Consider the following 22664-nt stretch of genomic DNA (forward strand, 5'->3'; position numbering starts at 1 on the left):
CTGGCAACTACGCGAAAAATGTTGACTGGCACGCCGGCGCAAAGTGCTGAACTATCATGGCGACTGTTGTTTTGTTTTGGAAATTGGTGAATTTCGGAGGGCGAAAAGTGGTGGAAAACGGCATTTAATCGAAAAATTTATATGGAAAATATTGTTTGTTACGAGATTTTCTATAAGCTGAGCATAGTATTAATCGAAAAAGCGGCAATCCTAGTACCAGGTCGTAGCGTAAAGCATTACCAAAAAATGAGTGACTTTCCGAGTATCTAGACTTTGAGAAGTTGACTCCCAAAAATCTTTCACATATTGTAGAATTGATCCGAATTAAGATTACGACGATTACATTATTATTATTATTATCTGCAGCCGATTCTACCATTTCGGACGCCATCTAAAGCTCGATCAGCCATGTTTTGTTGGACTCCTTGTACCCACGTAGTTGTCGGTCTTCCTCTTCTTCTGTTTGGGGGTGTGTACTTTAGGGCTCTTTTGGGCCATCAGTCTTCTCCAATTCTCATCATACCATATTAACTGTTTTGTTTCTATTTGTTGCCAGCCTGTGAACACGCTTCCTGTCGTTCGTCTGATTTCTTATGTGTTCTGTTCTGGATCTTTTGCATGCTTTTCTTTTGAAATCCATCTCCATTGCGTCAACCGTTTTTTGTCTTTAGCAAAGAGCGGCCAACAATACAACTGCAAATTGCAAATTTGAACTGATTTTTTTGTTTTTCGGTTATTTTTGCGCACAAATTATCAAAATCGATTTCTAGACAACCCGGTTATTTAACAGATGGGCAAGCAGATTTCAGCCCTCGATGCGGCAAGTTTTCCTTAATAAACGCCTGAAAAATTGTTTTACGTACGCATAATTCGGCGTTTCAAAACAATTTTTTCAACTTTGACAAACTTTTTGCTTTCCGGTCATGTTTGCACCTCAAACCATCTAAGTCGATTTTTGAAAAAAGCGATTAAATTTCGACAAGTCGGTTTGAGCAGTTGATTAAGAAGCTTTTTATTGACAAATTTGGTAAATTTGGTTGCATTGACTTAATTCCGGGTTTTAAGAAGAATTTCTGAACTTTGACGACATTTTACTTTTCGCACATTTTTTCACTTCAAATTATCGAAGTCGATTTTTCGAAAATTCCTCTAGATATCGACGAGCGGATTTCAAAAATTAATCAAAAAGGGAGATCTTAAGAAACTGTATCAATTTTGTTGCATTTGCTTGATGCCAGTTTTCAAAGAAAATTTTTTAACTTTGATCACCGTTTTTGTCTCGGTTATGTTAGGGCAATAAATTTCGAAAATTATTTTTAGAAAAATTGATTTTTTAATGGCAAGCAAATATCAGGCCATATCCAGAAGGTTTTCCTTAACACAGCCTGGAAATTTACATGTATTCTCGTAATTCGGACTTTGAAGAGAAACTTTTGAACTTTGACGAAAACAAAATTTTTTTGAGCATTGTTGAACTTCAAGCTTTCCACGTAATATTTTCGAAAACCCGGTGCAACGGTTTTAGGGGGCGCATCTTGTAAATTTTCAGATTTTTTACGTTCGAATTCGACTTAAATCATAAAACTTCCTAATATTCCCTTCTGTTAATATAATTCGAAGTATACCACTTTTGTAAGTAAACTGTCACGACTATTTGCTTCCCCACTGAAACCTGGAAGAAAAACTGCCAAAAATTAAAGTTTACTAAAAAATTAAACTCAGTCAATATAATTCGAAACTCTTGTTTCAGGTCAGAAGCTTTTTGGATTCGCATACGACCATTAACGCAGGCGGAGTTTCCAGCACCTACCGCCATTCGAAAAGTGTTCCTTTTCGTTGGAAAAACGATCTAAACTATACCGAGATTCAGTCGATTGAGGCGCACTGCAAAGAAGCGATGCGTCTGTGGGGTTATGTTAGAACAGATAGCTCAAATTTAAAGGATTTTTATCCTTTAGCCACATATGATATTAAATAAATTCGATTAGAATGCCCCCACATTGCGAGTGCAATTGTTGGGTGCTTAGAATGTTAAGCCGCGTACGAATCTGAGCAAAACAACCCGAAAAAACCAAATATGTCAAGACGAATGGCAAATTCCGATTGCAGGGTGTTCAGAATCCCCAATACAGACTTTTAGGTATTCTTGACGAGCCAAAATGGGAAAACTGTTGATGATGAACTCAGGGCAGAAACATGGTTGAAATTGCGAATGCTGAATGATATCATTTTTGCAAAAATAGAACAGAGTCATAAGATAGGCACGCGGTGTTTGCTCATTCAAAAGGAATCTGCAAAGTGGTGAATGGAAAAGCTGTTCATTATTAGTCAACATTTTCAAATCGGCAGTTCAAATTAATAAATAAACGTCGTAAATGTGAAAATTTGACTTTAAGTCATTGTTTTTTAAACGGATTATGATAAGCGTCAAAAATTATAAATAGCGACAAATCACAGTAGCCTTAAAATGGCAGCCATGAATGTCTATGTCAAATACCCCGTATTTGATATTGATTGATACATAATGTCAAATACTGCGCAAATACTTTGGCATAACGTCAAATAAAAAGGGCAAGCTACTAAAAGCAAATTGAGCACAACATTGAAGTGATGCAACTGAATTTATCTACCAAGAGAAAATACCTTCTACTCTAAAAAAAAGTATAAATATTGTCCATACAAAGTTTGGGCGGTGCAAAAATTATATTCAAAAAATTTCTATTTTACCACTGCGGAGATTTTTTATGATTTTAAATATTTAAAAAAATATTTTAGTTTTCTATGGATTTCAATTTAATCACTACTAATGTGAAAACAATTTTTTAAATGAAAATTTTCACATGTGGATTGGACGAGCTGGCCTGATCGACTGGCCTCCTCATCGCCCCGACTTGATGTCTCTCGATTCTTTCTTTGGGGTTATTTAAAGCATATTGAATGACATTCCAATTAGATTAGTGAATGCAGTTAACAATATTAATATGAATCATAAGTAATCACTTAGTATTTATTACTTTTTAAATTTTACATAATATAGTACATATTTACATATTTCTGAAACAATAGCAGTTTTCAATATAAGGAAGAAATCGGGTGTCAGCAGTATTCATTTCATATTTACTTTTTTATACTCGTTTAGGTGAGTGCTATTTTCCACATTATTGCCTTGTTACCTTTTGACCTCATTTTTTAAATGTTTACTATATTTAAAAAGCGTAAGTGTTCTCGATTAGCGCCATATTTTCCAAATAATTAGGATAATTAATTAATCGTTTATCTCCTGGTAAAGTAGCTAATGAGCAAACACTTGAATATTTTCGGTTTTCGTGCAAACGTGAGCCAAAAAATACAAAGTAATAGGAATTCTGAAACATCCTGCATCACAATGGAAGAAAAATTAACGTGCTGATAAGGTTACGTTTGTAATAATTTATAATAATTTTTGACCATTCGGGTTGACGCATTTGAACGCTGCCTTGAAGCCCACCACCGTTTGCAGCAGTGTTGCCAACCAATACAGAATACCGCTCAAAGCCACCATGACGAAAAAAAACCGCTAATCTCTGTTTAGCAAAACTTCAATTTTGTAACTTATCGCTCTCTGGTTTTCTTGTCGTCTTTTCGCGTTAATGTTCACAAACACAAAAAAAAATAAACCAAAAATAACTGAAAAAGTAAGACACAAGAAAACCAACATATTTAGGTTAAATGTGCAACAAAAAAGAATCTCTAATCTGAGTCAGGCGCAAATGTGTTATCGTCTGTATTAGTAGACAAGTTATCTTCTAGCTATCTTATTAGCCTGTTTTGCCGAGGACTTTGGGAAATCGCTGTTCAAAAGCACTTTTGCAATGATCTTGTTTTGCTCTGTTGCGCGTTTAACGCAAAAATACTCAACTCGCTCTTCCTATTCCTCAACACTGATACTGACTGATATTATTTTATATTATATTATCGTACACAGTAGTAATTAGTATTTTTACATTTTATACCTGCATGTGTAGTTTTCGAACGATTTGTGGCAATTAAAAAATATATACTTTATTGATGGGAATCTCTCCTAAGGTGTGTGCACAGTTCAATTTGCCCAATTCACACTCGGTTGATGCGATTCTGGTTTTGGTTTGTTAAGCTGGAAGATGACAATGTAGGTTGCAACATTTAAAAAGTTGAAAAAATATTGAAGAGAATAGAAACAACACTGTGGGCAGAAACATGTTTTTTTTTATATGCAAATGCGTTTTCCTGCCACCTTCTCCATAAGAATACGCTAGACGCCATTGACTATCGTATATTTTGCGAATATGCGTTTTGTGGCAAAATAATAATTAGATGGTACATGGGTAGTAAGGGGCTCTTTTTGTGCAAAATTAACTCCAGAATGAAGAAAAACACAATGGGAATTTTAAAGACCTTGCAAAATATTTGCAAGGGTCTTCTTCTAAGTTGTACTAACTAAAACTCAATTTGTACAAGAAATAACGAATGACAAGTTGCGAATTCAGATCATTTTGAGACTGAGAGATGAATCTAGAGAGTCGAGTGTTTTGGTGAAAGTGTGAAGGTGAAAATTTTCAGTCGCTTGCTGTTTTAGATTCGAAAATGCTAATTTATAAAGGAGCGAGCATTGTTGAATGAAAACATCCACTTTGAGACCGATATTTACTAAGCTGGAAATAATTAAAAGTTTTTGCGATTTATATGAAACTTGCAGTATCTTTAAAGTCGCGCGTCTTCTAAAGAAGATGAAGCTTTCAAGCCGCTACTTGCTTCTGAGTAAAAGGTGCACATTTTTAGAGGAGAGAACCCAGTTGGGTGAAAACATCCAATTTTAGGCCGATGTTTACTAAACTAGAAAAAATGAAGAATTTTTTGCTTTTTATATGAAACTTTCATTACGGTTAGAGTCAAGTGTCTTTTTAAGAAGCTGAAACTTTCAAGTTTCTATCTTCTTTAGATTAAAAGTAACGAATTTTAAAAAAAGATAGCGCAGTTGGGCTTTAACTTCCATTTTGAGACCGATATTTACTAAGCTGGCAAAAATCAGGATTTTGTGAGATTTGTATGAAACTTCCAGCAACTGTAGAGTTGAGTCTCTTCTGAAAAAAACTTTCAAACTACTACTTTCTTCAGATTAAAAGTTGCAAATTTAAAAAAAACCTAGTTGAGTGAAAACATACAGTTTTAGGCCGATGTTTACTTACTAAGTTGGCAAAAATCAGGATACTGTGCGATTTATGTTAAACTCCCAGTATCTGTAGAGTTGATTGTCTTCTAAGGAATAGCGAAACTTTCAACCCACTGCTTGCTTCTGAGTAAAAGTTGAGAATTTTTAAAGAGACCCTAGTTGGGCGAAAACATCCATTTTTAGGCCGATGTTTATTAAGCTGGAAATAATCAGGATTTGTGCGGTTTATATGAAACTTTCAGCATCTTTAAAATCGAAAGTCGCCTAAAGAAGACGAAATTGCCAAGTCGATAAACAGTTTAGTTTAGAAGGCGTCAGAAAATATGAAATAGAAAATAATTATTGTTTAGTGAGGAGGTAATTTCTGTTACTAACACTCGGTTGATCTTTCACAAATGATCAACCTTTCTTTAAACTTTCTAGATTTGCTAATCCTTCCTACAATAAAACTCTGTGCTAGCTAATAACGACGTGTAATTAAAAATAGTAATAGCAACAATCAAAAATCCTAAATCAAGCACGTGCATTCATTCCTCAATCACACGCTCTGGTTGTCTTAATAATAGTAAAAACAATCTAGAACCTAAATTATTAGTTAGTTTGCATTTAAGTTGTAATACAGTATTCTCTATGTCAAATCACCCCTTGGGGATACAACTTTGATTAACGATTAGTTGTTACATTCAACGTTCAATCAGCGGTTGAGGTTTGAACTTGATTTCAAGGTTGGCTGGCGCCACTTGTTATGAAGGGTAGAGGAACACTTAGCCTTTGTACCCCGTTGCACCCTTTCGCTCTACCAGGATGTACTCACCTGGGAATACCCACTATTCACTGCAGCTCACACACCCCCAGCAATGCGTTAGGGATTCCTGGTTTATTGTTAGCCGATCTTAGGTAGAATGTATTTTTAGACCAGCGCAACCGAAAGAAATCGCCCGTCGGTCATCTACTTTGCCGATATTTTAAAAGTGACTTGGAATTTAATTGATAAGGTTTAGATTATAATCTAATGTCTCCGACAATTATACAGGGTGATTCGAAATTGGCGTCATTCCTTTTAAGGGGTGATAGAGGCTCACTTGGGGAGTACGAGAAAAATATAAAAAAACATTTATTCGAACATTTCTAGAAGGTATTAACAGTTGAAGATCAAATTTCAACTTTGTTATTAAGCATTATTTAGAAATTGTTCCATGTGTAATTGGTAGCATATTGGAATACTTAAGCATTCAAAAAGAAAAATTACGATCTTTGCTTAAAATTACGAAAATTTTTGATATCAAAAAAGTTCTCTTTTACAATTTTTTGATGAAAAGTCACAGCGGTAATTATGTTTTTTCAACAGAAAGTTACAGGTGGATAGCCCTTGCCAACAATAACAATAATTTGTCAAACTGTGACTTACTTTGAATTTCCTTTCACGAATTTGTGGATATGCGATTAGTTCAGGGGAAATGTTACAGTAACTTAGCAGAAGCTGAAAGGACTCACGCCAACAAAGGGCGAGGAGAGTGGTTCCAGAAAGATAGTGGACAACAATCGATGTTCGAGTTCCCAACACAGAGGAACAAGTATTGTACATAATCGGATCAGGGCCTTCCAGGGGTACGCAGAGCACAATAACTGACACTTTCCCAAGCACCCAATAAATATCGAGGAAGGGCTACATTCCTACCACGTTTGTACGATACACACAGCACAAGGAGATCCAAATAGAGCACGAGTTAATTAACTGAATACGAGAAGCTGCTTGATAAGAGTGGATAATAAGAAGATTACACAGGCTCTAGCTTGTTTGCAGTTAACCATTCAAATGTTTGGTGTTGTATGGATTATTTAGGTAAACACCAAACCCCGCAGAATTCGAGGTTATGAGAACAACTTGACATGTCGAAAGTACGTTGCGCAGTCAACGAATCTTGTTGAATTTACCGTTTATCCTTGCCTATCTTATTGTCACGAAGTCACAGGTATTTGCGCAATGTTAAATAGGCAGATTACCTTGAAAAACATTGCTGCCGTATTTCTGATATAGTTTTTTAGAAATTTCTCAGTTTTTAATAACAATTAATGTCTTTTACTACTTTTTCTGTACTCCTATAACAGCGCCAGACAACACCTCCAGAGGAATGACGCCAATTTTGAATCACTCTATATATATGTTTTTATTGAATATAGCGAAATAATGTGTTACTATTTCTGTCTTAATACCTGGAACATTACTCAGTAATATTTACAAGTGGGTATATTATAGACTTGCTTTAAAAAAAGCGTGTGATTTATAACGAAGAACAAACAAGAATAAAAACTTAACGCTAAACTGCATTTCCATTGTGCAGAACAATTCTTATCAAGTGTTAAATTCCATCTCTTAACGGGAGGCTTCGTTCCTTCATGTCATCTTTTGTAGTTGGAGTTATTTTATAAATTTTGTTTTTGACGTAAACCCATAAAAATAAATCAATTTTTGTCAAATCGAGCGAACGATCATCAACTATCAACCTCTCAGGCAATTAATTATTTAGGTACTCATGAATTTGAGCTGTGTAATGAACTAGAGCTCCTTCATGTAAATACCACATTCCTTCCTTGATAATTATCCTTAATGTCCCTATAATGATATAGTCCCTATAATCCCTCCCTATAATGATATAGAAGGTAAATGATCCAGTAAACGTGGAATCWAATTTTGACACTTAATTATTGACTTCCAYAGCCACCTTACAAAATGTAGCAGCCTTTTGAAATTTTTAAATAAAATAAATTATAATTTGAAAACGGTTGATTTCACAGCGTAAATCCAAATTTGTAACTTTATAAATTGTCTATCTAATGACGTATTAATATACAGGTACTTCCATTTGAAAAAAACAAAAGTTATATTGCGTTAAAAAGTTTTAGATTGAAGTCCACATTGTTAACACCCTGTACAACGTAGTGATATTTTGGTTCAATAGAATTCTTAACGGATCTATGGTGATTGGAAAGAAGTATTTTTTTGTATCTCTAACTGCTTTTTTTGCTTCTACAATGAATATTTAGGTACTGTCAGAGCTATGTTAATATACGTCTCTATGTCATCTCTATATTACACGTCATGAACGAATAGAGATGGCGGCGCTTAAGTGAGCCTACCCACGGCTGCCTCTGGTGGAGCGTCGAGGTACCAAGGGCTAAGGGCGTTGGTCGGGGGTTGTACTGACGTCGAAAGTACGCACAATTGGTTTTTGATCGATATAGTTCCACGCACCGGGCAAGCAATTGTTTACACCCGATTAAGTTAGTAGTGATAGATTAAGTTAGTATCATATAAGATGTTTTTAAAATGTGCGCACTTTGTGCGTCAATAACTTTTATATAAAACTATTTTTCGAAACTTTAACACCAACGGATATAATGGACTCTCTCGCACTAAAAAACCACCCTGTATCTCTCGCACCGGGTTTATTTGTTGAGTCCGAACTTAAAAGATTTATATTAATGTAAATGAGCTGGAACAGTGCCGCATTAAGAAATATTTAAATAAAATTTATTTTTCACCAAAATTTTAAAATACAACCACACATCGATTTACTGATTGGCTATTTAATATTTATTGATTAGCCATTTATACAGGGTGTCCAAGATAACGCATTGCATGGATCTTTTTGAAACCGTAAGAGATAATAAGTCGGTTAAATGAGGCAGGGTGCAATGGTCGATATACATATACAGTCGACGTCACATAAAAGTAGACGATTAAATATTTGCTGTGTAAAGCTGACTTTCCACCTTGATCTATCATTGCGTAAGTAGAATATTAACAAATAAATTTTCCTATTATTAAAATGACTCAGTTAAAAGCACTTGAAAAAACTCGAATAATTACATTAATCGAGGAAGGATGGTCCACGAAAACAGTAGCTGAGAGATTTGGAAAATCGAAAAGCAAGATTTATAGAGATTAATTAAATTGTCAAATTAAAACAAGTTTGTGTACTACAGGAGCGGATCCAGTTTTCGAGTCAGGGGAGGGGGGGATCAAGTCGTAGAAATTCACCACCCACCACCCCTCCTGAATCCGCCCTTGGTCTACTAGTACTATTGTCAGCTATGTAAGTATACGTCTCTATGTCATCTCCATATTACACGTCATGGACGAATAGAGATGGCGGCGCTTAAGTGAGCCACCTGCGGCTGCCTCTGGTGGAACGTCGAGGTACTAGGGAAGGGCGTTGGCCGGGGGTTGTACTGACGTCGAGAGTACGCACAGTTTAGTTTTTTGTTCGATAGTTCCACGACGGCACCCGACAACTATACCTACTGTACATGGTATTTTCAAAGCAGAAGTATTCATTTTAATAAAGCCACCACCGCCAGGCGGTCTCTTCAGACGCAAAAATCGAATTTTTAGAAAACTAATTTCGGGGTCATGCCTCGTCATATTCTAAGAACGGTTTTGGAAAACTTTGATACGATATGAACTGTTTTCCTTGAAATTGATGAATGTCTCTTTTGACAAAAAAAACAGTTAATSATAAAAAACAAAAAAAAAAACAGTTAATGATAAAAATAATACAATTTCATTTACTATTTACTTTTYTTTGTCGACGCAGATTCACGGGATGTTTCGACAAAGTTCAARARGCGTTCATTCATCATTCAWTTTTTTCAAAAGTACCTTTGAAAACTACTTAAAAAATARAAAAACAGAAATTTAGGAATAKTAAATTATCTACCGCTTTATTTTTAAATCTACCGTTTTTTTCCTATCAATTCTACCATTTTCGAAGTTCTTSGTCTGSCAACGCTGCCTGTTCGTGATGGCATGGTGAAAAGATGAGTTACTTGCTTKTAACCTCTTAGGTTTGTTTTTGTTGTTTACCCARAGTTTTCCGTATTAACCTAAAAAACGCTTGATYSGTGTGGTGCACGTTTGGTGCTTAAATTTAGTGAATACTATACTAATCTCCGATTCTTCCGGTGAGAGCCCCAATTATTCCTTGGTCGTTTCTTGCATTGCATGTTCTTTTCACGTCTCGCATTAATTGCTTGATCCTTTCCAGGTGGGTCATCTGGCTTTTGCTTTTCATTAATTTCTCTTGGTCTCGTTCATTGTTACTCATTATTTTGCTTGATTTTTATATGTTAGACCGGTTCTGAAGACTCTTGACTACATCACCAAAAATGGCTTTTGTTCTGGATGCTGTTGGGGATCGTCCAGATGATGCCCCAAACAATCAGTTGTTCTCTTTGAACAATGGTAATATTCGCGTCTGATTTTTTCATGACCATTTAAATGTTTACTAATTTATGTTTTATTTTCCAGATAGTTCGACAATTGCAAAGCCTTCCTCAGTGGAGGTGAGAAGAAAATTGAGAGACGCAATCTTTTCCTTCTCAGATTCTACTGAGGGATTAGCAGAGTACAAGAAGCGTCTCTTTGAACTGAATGGCAACACAAGCCCGGCTCAAAGTCACGCAAACGTGCCTAAAAAACATAAACTAGTGAAGCCTTTGATTCCGGAGACTTCGTTCGRGATGAAAAAAGGTGWCTATACTCGCAAGTAKTGCGTTAGGYGCTGATCTGAGCCCCTTTTWAAGAGCTAAACGGCCCAGAACTCAAAGCAATTGAATGAGTGTTTGGGTATGCCATTAACAGACGGTTAAACAAGAAGGCAATTTCTGATGATTTATTATTACTTAAAGGAAAATAATTGGTTGCAATGTGACTTCAAACCATTTAGATTGGGTTTTAAATATTAAATTAATTTTACTAGCTAATTTTTATTGTGTCCAATGCATTATTATAGTCGCAATGCATTTTTTTCTTACTAATGTATTTTTGCTTCAAGATGAAAATGCGCACAGTTACAGAATCAAAAAACAGTTACAGTCTGAGGTGCAAAAAGCGCTAAGCAAAGCGGTTGTTACGCCCGACTTTGAGCAGCTGGCATCTGTGCCTCCATACGAGGTCTCAAAGAGGAAACTTCTGCGAGAGAGAAAGGTTTGTTGAAAAAAAAGTAGTTCATTCGCTCTAGATCGAAAGTTGCGGTTTGCAATGCGTGAGGGTCTTAAAAGAAGTTTCTTTTTGTACATGGCTTCGTCAGGATGTTGCCAAACAAATTCCAGTCTAGAATCGATCTAAATTACAGAAAAATAACTTTTGTATTTGTTTTATCTTGCTCCTTATGATACACGACAAATCATTATTTGTGTTTAATTTCCCATTCTGTTGCGAATGTATGGCTCAATGTAAATTGGAAATTTCATATTTTATGTTGTATCATTGGCTTACAGAAGGAAAAAGACAAGACCAAAGGCACTGGTTGGTTTGGAATGCCAGCTACAGAAATGACCGATGAAGTCAAGAATGACTTGGAAATTGTACAAATGAGATCCGTCTTGGATCCTAAACATTTTTACAAGAAAAACGATTTGAAGGTTCTGCCAAAATATTTCCAGGTAGGGCTTTATTTAGTTATTGATCAATTCTAATCGAGAAAACTTAACCAAGCGCTAAGTGAATTTGTTAGAGGCAATGATTTAAGGAGAAAAAGAGGTAAAATTACTAACCCAAACATGTTTAGATTGGTAAAGTAATGGATTCGCCGTTGGACTTCTACAGCAACCGGCTAACGAAAAAGGAGCGCAAGAAGACTCTGGTCGATGAGCTGTTGGCTGACGCCGAGTTTCAGCAACATAATAAGAAAATGTATCGTTCAATCATGGAAGAGAAGCAGAAAACTCACTATAAAAGCTGGAGAAAAACGAAAAACTTAAAAAAGAAGAAAAACAAATAAATTCTGTATTAAAAATAGCAGATTATCGTCGCTTATTTATTTACTTTTATTTCCAACTTTATCTGAGCTCTAAAAATGCATTAAGGTAGTCTGAAGAAAAAATGTAGATTTCAAAGAAGTTAAACTGATGATGCATTTTATCACAGTTAATTCTACTAGAGGGGATAAAATGTACTTTTTTGTACCGAATGGAATAAAGTTAGTTTGCGGCGCAAAATTTTTTTTCAACGATTCCAGGTCCCGTTGAAATTCCAGAGAAGAGGTTCGTATAAAGATACAATAATAATAAATATTCTCGAAGACTATCAGATGAAAATGAAAATACGAACACCGGAAAACAGGCAATGCAGGTGTGTCAAATGTATGATTTACCTATGTCAATTAACTAAAATTATGGGCGCATATAGTCACTACACTAAAGCATTTTGCTATAATTATACAGAAAACATTTGTCTTATTGGCGATTATAGACCAGGGGTGAGCAAGCAGTTTTTTTTGGCAGCCCGCATAATTTACAAAACCGAGTTGAAAGAAGTTGATGACAGATTATTTATAGGCACTTGATTGCGCAACATTTTCCCCATTTAGTCCACCCTGTAACTCTAAGGGTTTCGAAAATCCCCATGTACATCACTTTATACTGGACACACTATATATATGATGTTTGYTTACTTTAACACTTGCACATATTCGCTTCATGTTCGGTTCTGTATAAACCATAAATTTACAAATGTTGAAAAAGCTAAACAGCTAAACACAGTGTATAACTAACCGCAATAGCCGATTTAATAAACGAAATTAAATGTTTTCATTGCAATCGGATGCACTCGAGCAAGTTCGTCCAAACGTCTTGTAGTAGACATTTAAAAGACGTCTTGTGCCAGGCACTAACAAGACGTCTTGCAGCAGACATATTTAAGATGTCTTAAATACATCTTCAAGAGACATACGACGTTCAGACACAATAACGGCATAAAGACGTCTTGTGCTGTTTCGGAAATATACAGCTTTATCTTTGACGAAAGTGAAAAAATAATCAAATTTCCACTTTTCTTGAAAATGCCTGTGCTCATCTACAGCCTTCCTATTATTGTTTGCCTTTCCGACATGCTATTATCGATTAAAAATTTGAAGGAAATTGCTAGTTAAAAGCTTACCCAGTCTGACTGACTGTGTACAGTCGCGGCACGATCGTATTGCATGTTTGAACAAGTGAGTAAGACGTGAGTTATATTTTGGACTTTTGAATTTTCCTTTTTAAAAACTTTATTTTCACAAATACATTACTTCCTTTAGCTCTGACTTCTCTGACTAACATAATTATAAGATTAGCAAGTATATATAAGATACAAAATGCAAGTTAGCTGAAATTATGATAGTCCGGGCAGTTTAGAGGTTTAAGCGTCACATAACTCCTCCCCTCGAAGATTCAACTTCATGGTTGCTTCAGTTTAAGGATGAAGTTGGACGTTGTGGAGTTCTACTCATCACAAACAACAACACGAAAACGATGACTCTGGTGGACGTCGCAATCGCATTCGAAAACCAGTACAAGGCTTTCGAGGCGACCAGGGCTGATAAGTTGCGGAAATACCAACACATCGCCGACGACTTCATTGCCAGGGGTTACGACGTCCACATGGACGATTTTATCATCGGCTGTCTCGGAGGCTGGGACCCGGCAAACGAGAGAACGCTGAGCCGCCTGGGGCTGGGAAGACGCTACTGCCACCTGATGAGACGACTCATGTGCACGGACACCATCCGCTGGAGTCGGGACATCTACGTGGAACACGTGACGGGCAACCGACAGTACCGGGAGGCAAACCGAGGCGATCAATGAGCTGTAAACTATCAAAAAACCAACACACAAGAGTCGGGCACTAGCTGCCAAGAGCTCTTATTCATCACTGTTCTAATACTTTTCTATCAAGGCATTCGCTAAATAAACTATCTGTTCTTATCAGCTTAATATCTGATACGCCCCGCATGCGGGGCCAGTGTATTAAACTGATTTTTGGAAATTGACGAAGGTTAGGGGCTTGCTCCACCTTTGTCGCGGGTTGGCCTGGTATTGCTGTACCGCCAGGATCGGCCCACTTGAAGCAATTAAACAAAACACGCAAACTCAACGAAAATTGGCTTGTGAAACTTGCATTGCTATACATTTTTCGGTCACCGGGAAGTTCAACCGTGTGAAGGAAGTCGGGCGAAGACTACTATTTGAACATATTTATTTTCAGCTTAGTAAAACGACTTAAAAGTATGTATGATTATATTCGACTTATGCAAATATCTTTATATGCAGATTGTATAATTTGATGAAATAAATTATTCCTGTTCTACAGGTAAACACTTAAGCCTGTACATTTTTACAAGCAATGAAAATAATTCTTTACCCTCCTGCAACAAATTTATAAAATAACTCCAACTACAAAAGATGACATGCAGGAAGGAATTACAACTGTTTCGAAGCATTAATAATATTGTTTTTAACTGCGTTAGCGATTCGTTTCAGAAACGGAGATGTTAATAGTTGCTTAAATGTTAATGGAAATCATATTGAACATTTATTTTAAAATACCACTGTAGGTATAATTTTATATTTTCATTTTTATAGACGTATTTTTCATCATTATTATGTCAAATATCATCAAATTTTGACACTTATTTAATGAATTCCATAGTCACCTTACAAAATGTAACAACTTTTTGACAATGTCCGATATATCGATTTAACTTCATCATTTTTAGGTTGAAGTTCAGCAATTCCATCGCAATAGAAAGAGAATTGGGCTGCAGATGTTTACTTTTACTGCTAAACATAACAACAATACAATATTAGAGTATTATTTAGATATATTTACAAAACCAACACGTTTCAGAGTCTTAAAACGGCGAAGTGCTGGGCTCCAGAACGCAAGCATTATAAGTTTATTAATTTAACAGTTTTTTCCAAGCTGGGCTTAGGACAAGAGGTATTCCAATGGCTCTCAATGTCCGTCGCACTAACATTGCAATGTGCGTGATATAAAAGTGCTACCAAATGTGAGTAGGATAGTGTTCCCCTGGGGCAAGTACATGCAGCCTTGCTCTTCCTTGTTCCTTGATGAGGGGCGGCTGGCAATTCCCATACATAAAAACGTTTCCACATGTCCACTGGTGTAAGAGTTTTTTCCTCAAGCTAACTGTTTGGCGTTTAGTTAAAAAAAATGCTATAAAACTGAACTTTATGATATGCCTTTCTGCCATTGAAGTTTAAAAATAAGATTATATTTGAATATACATCGACATATATAAACACTATTTGTTTATATATCTCTTACTTTTTGCCCGATAATGTAATTCTACAGTTGGGAACCACAAAATATTCTTGATGCTGCAAAGATAACATAAAAATAATAAAGTTTAATCCATATATTTCCGAGAAGCTACGCTAAAAATCTTACCTAAACTATTTGAGATGGTACAAACCATATACCACCAATAAATCGACTTTACACAGTTCTTAAACAGGTTAAAGGCACACAAGATCATAAAATCCAAAAATACCCATGAAAAAGGTTAAATGTTTTGGTTAAAATCCTGACCTGGGCAAACACACCAAATGCCATTACGAAGTTATATGGCCATTTCCAATGATGCAGTGTTAAACTAGAACAACTTTGTCAAGTCAGCATCTATTTTCTTATTTATACGGCAAGGTTTGCGTATGCAAATCAGTCATTAAGATCACTTGCTTGGTGTATGTTCCATGTAATTTCGTTTGTAAAATAGAGTTTTAAAAAAAGCGAAGTTGCATAATTAAGAACAAAATTGGCGCAGTCGGTAGCATCTTTTCGGAGTGCGAATTAAAATTCAGATTTAGTGAAAGTTCGGAGTTCGTGAGTGCGAAGTTCGTAAAGTTTACATAAATGGATTAGTAGCACCCTCTGTGTCAACAGTTAAGGAAGGATTCTGTAGAAGGACCAACGCAACGCATCTTGTGACTCCTGGCAGACATGGCTTTCTGGTTCGCCACAACGAAGAAGCCAGACGGGACATATTAGCCGTGCTAGTGTCCACTACAAGCAGTACTATCCTGGATAGTGAAGCTACTTAGCGACGTACCGCTTGATACAGGACGAAATACTGGGAGACAAACTGTGAGTCCGTAATTTCCTATAGTTGATGTACCTCCTAATTAGGGATGAAAAGTAAATGAAGAAATTAACTCATAAAGCTAAAGTATTAGAAGATATATCGTATCCAAAACGAAGAATTAGTTCAAATCAAGTTTAATCAATAACTTCGAGTTTAACTAATTTATATTCGGAGATTTCTACACATTTTTCGCTTCAATTAGAAGAAATCGATAAGAATATAAGAAGTAGTTTAGAAAATAATTTAGAAGCAAGAAGTACTACCCCTATTGACAATATGAGGTATGCTTTAAGATCAACTGTCACACTTCTAAAAACTTTTGACGGAAGCCCGCTGAGATTGGAATCTTTTGTAAATCAAATTAATACTTTTCATACACGTTACTTTAATGCTGACCTATCACAGCCAGAATATGTAACTTTAGCAATAAAATCTAAAATATTAGGTGCTGCTGAAGATTTTCTTTTAACTCGCCCAGATCTTCAAACTTGGGACGAAATAAAAAATGCACTTCAACAAAAGTTCAGTGACCCCATAACTAGAGCTAACTTGCAGCAACAACTAATATTTCTTTCTAAAACTAATGAAACTACGCAAGAATATATTCAAAATTTAAAATCTCTTGTTACCAAAATAATACAAAAATATGTGCAGAAGTTATGAATGCAGAAGCAAGAACTATACCGATTTTCCAAAATGAACTTACCGCAACACAAAACCTACTAGCTAATATTTCAAGTGAATTGCAAACCTTAAAAACCCACAAAATGTACACAGTGCAATTGATATAATAACCAACTTTAAATTTTGACAAGCCAAACCACTTTCAAAAATAACTATTTACAAAACCATAATAAACCAATTAATAAACCCACTAATCAAGCCGTTGCGAGCACTCAAAAGCTTTTCAACTCTTTGAACCCTCAAAGCTCTTTTAGACCACAAAATCGATTTAAAAAACTACAATTCCTACCCCAAAACCACCAACAATTTCCACAAACAAAAGAACAATATTCGCAACCAAAACAACAATTTCAACAACTAAAACAACAATTTCCACAACCAAAACAACAATTTCCACAACTCATGTCCGGCGTAAGTACCATAAAACGAAATCTAGCTCCACCAGGTCCGCAATACTAACCTCAACCTCGGTACAGACCTTACAATCATTTCCAACAGACGAGGAAACCCAATTTCACTTTCCAAGAGTTAACACATCTTGAAAATAAAGTTAATTACCAACCCGAATTTGACAATACTAACGATGACTCATATTTTGAAACCGAAAACCTTGAAGAAAATCAATCACCTTCGACGTTACGCTCAGAAGAAAGTTTAATCAATCAGCTTAAAAATTTTCATCTACAAGCCTCGGAGAAAACCAACCATGTTTAAGTTTGAACAGTATGCAGATCAATCAGTTACCCTATATCGAAATTCCTAATTATAAGATACGATTACTCATTGATACTGGATCACATGCTTCTCTTCTTAGACCATCAATAGCGGAAACACATTTTCCAAATTTAACCGAACCTTATGTAGGTACACTACATACATGTGCAGGTTCAAGGAAAGCTACGAGTAAAGCAAAAATTCCCTCATTTTTATACTTTACTCCTTTCACGAATATTTCGACGGAATCCTAGGAATAAAAGACATTCGTAAACTTAAGTTAGGCATTGACATAGAAAATGATATTATCTGGAAATATATAAATGATAATATCTGGAAATTCCGTTTCAACATAGGCGAGATTTTAATCATTATGTCATTGAAATTCCACCAAAAACCATTCAGAAAACAACATTACGAACTGAATTACCTAACAATACGACTAGGACGATGCCCTATTATCGTGACGAGATAGAAATTCAACCAACACTCGTATCAATCATTGACAACACTTAGACTCTTGATATCCTTAATCACACTAATAAAACTCTTACTCTTGAATGTGACACAAAAACAATATCCCTTTAGAATCAATAGATCTTAAGAATTTTGAACTTTCCAACTTTGAAACGAAATATTACTCAAACAAAAAACAATTTTCTTGAAACGAAAAAATCAATTTTGAAAATTTAATAAAACATCAACACCTAAATCAGGAAGAAAGAGTCCAACTTTTTAAACTAATTAAAAATTAATCACAAGTTTTGCATGAACCTGGAGACAAACCAACCTTTTCAAATAAAGTCAAACATGTCATTAACACCACTGATGAATTACCAGTTCACACTAAAAGTTACCGATACCCTTACGTTCACAAGGAAGAAGTGAACAAACAAGTCAACCAAATGTTACAAGACGGAATAATCCAACCATCTAATTCCCCATGGAGTTCACCTATTTGGATAGTACCAAAAAAAATGGACGCTTCTGGCCAAAAAAAATGGCGATTGGTAGTCGATTACAGATAACTCAACGAGAAAACTGTCGACGTTCGATATCCCTTACCAAATATAACTGACATATTGTACAAACTTGGTAGATGCCAGTATTTTTCAACCCTCGATCTAGCCAGCGGGTTCCACCAGATCGAGATGGATCCTAATGGTATACCCAAAACAGCTTTCAACGTAGAGCATGGTCACTACGAATATACAAGAATGCCCTTTGGAGTAAAAAACGCCGCTTCAACTTTTCAGAGAACAATGGACAACGTCTTACGCGGGCTACAAGGAAAACTTTGTTTAGTCTACATGGACGATATAATCATATATTCAATAGTTTGCAAGAACATTTAGACTCTCTAAAACAAGTTTTTGACCGTCTCATTTCATACAACATGAAAATTCAACTTGACAAATCAGAGTTCTTACAAAAAACCGTTGAATTCTTAGGACACATAGTGGCTCCCGAAGGAAAAAAACCTAACCCAAAAAAATTGCAAGTTATACAGAACTTCAAAACCCCAAAAACCCCAAAAGAAATTAAATCCTTTCTTGGCCTTGTAGGTTACTACAGAAAATTCATCAATTGACTAATTGTTCGAAGAAAAATGTACAAGTAATTCATGACAAACCATTTTTAAATTCCTCTAATTTATGTAAAAACATATTAATGAATGACCCAATTCTCCAACACGCCGATTTTCAGAAACCCTTTATTCTTGCAACAGACGCATCAGGCTATGCAATCGGAGCCATTCTGTCTCAAGGCTCAATTGGAACTGACCTTCCTATTGCATATGCTAGCCGAACTCTCAATCCCTCCGAGTATAACTAATCCACTATAGAAAAAGAACTTTCAGCCATAGTATGGGGAACTAAGTATTTTAGACCCTACCTTTTTGGTAGAAAATTCAAAATAGTTACTGATCATAAACCACTTCAATGGCTCTTTTCTATGAAAAAAAACCCAATTCGAAACTAGTCAGATGGAGACTAAAATTACAGGAATACGATTATACTATAAATTATAAAAAAGGGACACAAAATTCAAACGCTGACGCTCTTTCGCGTCCACCCAGAGAAATAACCCCTATTTCCTATGAAGAACCACGATTAACACACATGTCAGCTGCATGCGAAACTAACAATCAGGAACACTTTTTTGAATCACAGGAAATGGTTTTCGACATACCAAAACAAAAAGAAAAACCAAAATCTTAAATTAACATAATTTCCGACATTCGAATAAAACCACCAAGGAAATCAGAAACTTCAGAAAAATCTCAAACTTCAGAAAAATTACGAAAATCAGGAAAGCCATTTAGCACTGAAAGAGCTAATCAGTCCGACCTAAATTTAGATATTCCTCAAGAAAATAACCAACCCCTGGACAACAAATCAGACACTCTAACGGTCCACACGTCTCATGAAAATCCTATTCTAGGAGCACTCTATGTCAATAAGAGTTTAAACACTTACAAACATCAAATAACCTTCAAATGGACAAATAACCTTTTGGACACATACATGGATACTTATTCAATTTCAGGTCAGAAATTTTCAACAATAATTGATAACTTTTCAAAATTTGCAATAGCTTATCCTATAAACGAATCAGCAATTGAAATATGTCGAAACTTAATTAAACTGTTTTAACATCACGGAACACATGCAGAATAACCACAGATAACGCACAGTCATTTAAAAGTAATCTAGTGCAAGACCTTTGCAAGACTTACCAAATCGAGTTGCACTTTACGACACCATACAACCCAAACTCAAATTCTCTAACCAAACGCTTCCATTCGACACTTGGAGAAAGCCTTATTGCACTTAGAAGTGACCATAGAACAAAAACAATTCAGGAACTTGTGGATATCGCGGTACTGAACTATAATAATAGTATTCCTCGCATGAGTATACGCCTTTCCAAATTCTAAAAGGAAACTTCAACTATCAGTTAAATTTTGAGAAAAACCTTGACCAAATTCAGACAGACTATATTTATGAGTTAGCTGAAACTTTTAAGGAATTAAATATTAAAGTAAACTTAAAACTAAACGCAAAAAAGCCAACAGATCTCACAGAACAACTATTGACAACTCCTTTTAACCTAGCAAAAAATCTAAAACCCAAATATAAATCGATTAAGTTTAAAAATCAAAGTCATCCGAAAGACTTTAAAAGACGATTGTAAATTTCAGATGAAAATAGTGCTAATTCTACTACCATTACTGGCCAACGCTCAGAATAAAATTTACCATCACGTTTTCTGCCATATAAACTTAACCAATATTAAGCAAAGTTCGAGACTAATGTAAAAAAGTCTTTTGCAAATAAATCAAACAATTAATAAATCACAACCACCTATGTACAATCTTTTAGTTACTAGAACTAGAAATTTATTAAATCAAGTACATTCAATCAAAAACTTTATCACTCATTACACCACTAACACAAAACATAGAACTAAAAGAGGACAATTCAATTTACTGGCAAAAACACAAAAATACCTATATGGAACGTTAGATGCAGATGATGGCGAACGTTATGACAATTATACTAAAGTCATTCAGGAAAATCAAAATACTTTACATGATGATATTTCCTCAACTCAAACCATTGTTAAATGCTTCATAAAGGTTATTGATACCCAGCTGTCCAACATAAAGTCAAATCAGCAAAACCTGCAAGAACGCTTGAACAACCTAACACAAATGAGTCAGTCTACGTCAACAACTATTTACTTAATCGTATTACCAGACATTCACATCCTCAATGAAATTCGCAACAATGTGCAAACTGCTATCGACTTCGCAGAAATTAACGTACTACATCACAGCATCTTAAAATACAAAGAATTGCGAACGATTATACAGAAACTGAAACTAGAATCTTGAATTCCGTTTGATAATATAATCAAATACCATTGCAATCCCGTTGATATCCGGCAAACCCTATACTTTATTTCGAGTTTATCCAATCCCGATCAATAATCAAATAATAACCCTTACTAATCCATATCTATTAAAGTCTTCAAGCGATTTCTTTAATTTAAAGGAAAAATGTCCAAAAATTGGGAAAATATCTCTTTGTTTAGAGGAAGTTTTAAATTCAAACGAACCTTGTATAATGAAATCATTAAATCTTACACATGATTGTCCAATGGTTCCAATAAATTTCAAGAAAACTTCAGTCACTCAATTTGAAGATAACTCTATTATAATAATACCAACTCAAAGTGAGAACATTCAATTTCAATGTCCAAATCAAAAATCGATTGAGATTATAAATCAACCATCATTGATTTTACCATCAGAATGTTCAACAAAAATAAAGGATAAAATCTATGAAACCCAAAACCCGAAAATCTTCAGATCACGGTTAAAATTACCAACTATCAATATTGACGAAAAATTGGTACGAGAAATTGAACTTTTACAATTAACAGAAATTAATTTAGATAATATTCATGAAGATTTAGAAAGAGCAAAACAACTAACAGTTCAACATTTAAAGAAATTTGATGTTGTTAGCTCTAGCGTATCAATTACCTTAATATTAATTATTATTTATATCATTATTGGAACTGTAATGTACTGTTACCATAGGAAATATAAAAGCAATGTAAAAGTGGGCATAAAACTAGAAACCCTCGAAAATCCACCCCAATTTTCTCAGACTTAATGAGGGAGGAGTTATATGGCCAGTTCCAATGATGCAATGTTAACCAGAACAACTTTGTCAAGTCATCTTCTATTTTCCCATTTATACGGCAAGGTTTGCGTATGCAAATTAGTCACTAAGATTACTTGCTTGTTCCATGTAATTTCGTTTGTAAAATAAAGTTTTTAAAAAAGCGTAATTGCATGATTAAGAACAAAATTGTGGCACCATACAGCATTTGTAATATTGTTTTTGTGATGCTTTCATTATTAATAAAGCACATCACGAATTCTGAACATTCAAACACCCAGACAATTCAAGGGCAAGCCGTATTCCCGTATGGGCTTTCGATCGAACGACCAGCGATATGACGTCACAACCATTCCCGCGCGTTTCTGCCCAGTTTCATCAGAAACAAGCGAAACGCAGTTTGACGAAACTAAGTTTATTTAAACGCCGAAATTAAACGCGTTTAACGACGGA

The 22664-nt window shown here is 35.2% G+C and overlaps 2 protein-coding genes and 1 non-coding gene across 6 annotated transcripts in view; all 3 read left to right on the plus strand.

Annotated features, from left to right (window-relative positions):
• The window catches only part of LOC109546359 (carbohydrate sulfotransferase 1-like), a 50723-nt gene that overhangs the window by 8043 nt on the left and 20016 nt on the right, over positions 1-22664 (plus strand). The window lies entirely within an intron of this gene.
• LOC109546956 (deoxynucleotidyltransferase terminal-interacting protein 2) lies at positions 10024-12190 on the plus strand. 2 transcript variants are annotated; one of them, XM_019918141.2, is made up of 6 exons: positions 10024-10153; positions 10323-10433; positions 10500-10721; positions 11026-11177; positions 11471-11635; positions 11761-12190. In XM_019918141.2, exons 2-6 carry the CDS (start codon positions 10358-10360, stop codon positions 11971-11973), a joined length of 828 nt encoding a protein of 275 aa, XP_019773700.2. In that variant the 5' UTR covers positions 10024-10153; positions 10323-10357; the 3' UTR covers positions 11974-12190. The 2 variants fall into 2 exon arrangements, with proteins under 2 accessions (XP_019773700.2, XP_019773701.2); XM_019918142.2 differs by having other exon boundaries at positions 10025-10236.
• On the plus strand, positions 13896-14078 carry LOC125502698. Its single transcript, XR_007280480.1, has one exon. It is a non-coding gene; the product is annotated as a U2 spliceosomal RNA (small nuclear RNA).

Source organism: Dendroctonus ponderosae, unplaced genomic scaffold (assembly GCF_020466585.1).
Source record: "Dendroctonus ponderosae isolate FM_Combo_2020 unplaced genomic scaffold, Dpon_F_20191213v2 Dpon_F_20191213_1, whole genome shotgun sequence".
NCBI classification, from domain to species: domain Eukaryota; kingdom Metazoa; phylum Arthropoda; class Insecta; order Coleoptera; family Curculionidae; genus Dendroctonus; species Dendroctonus ponderosae.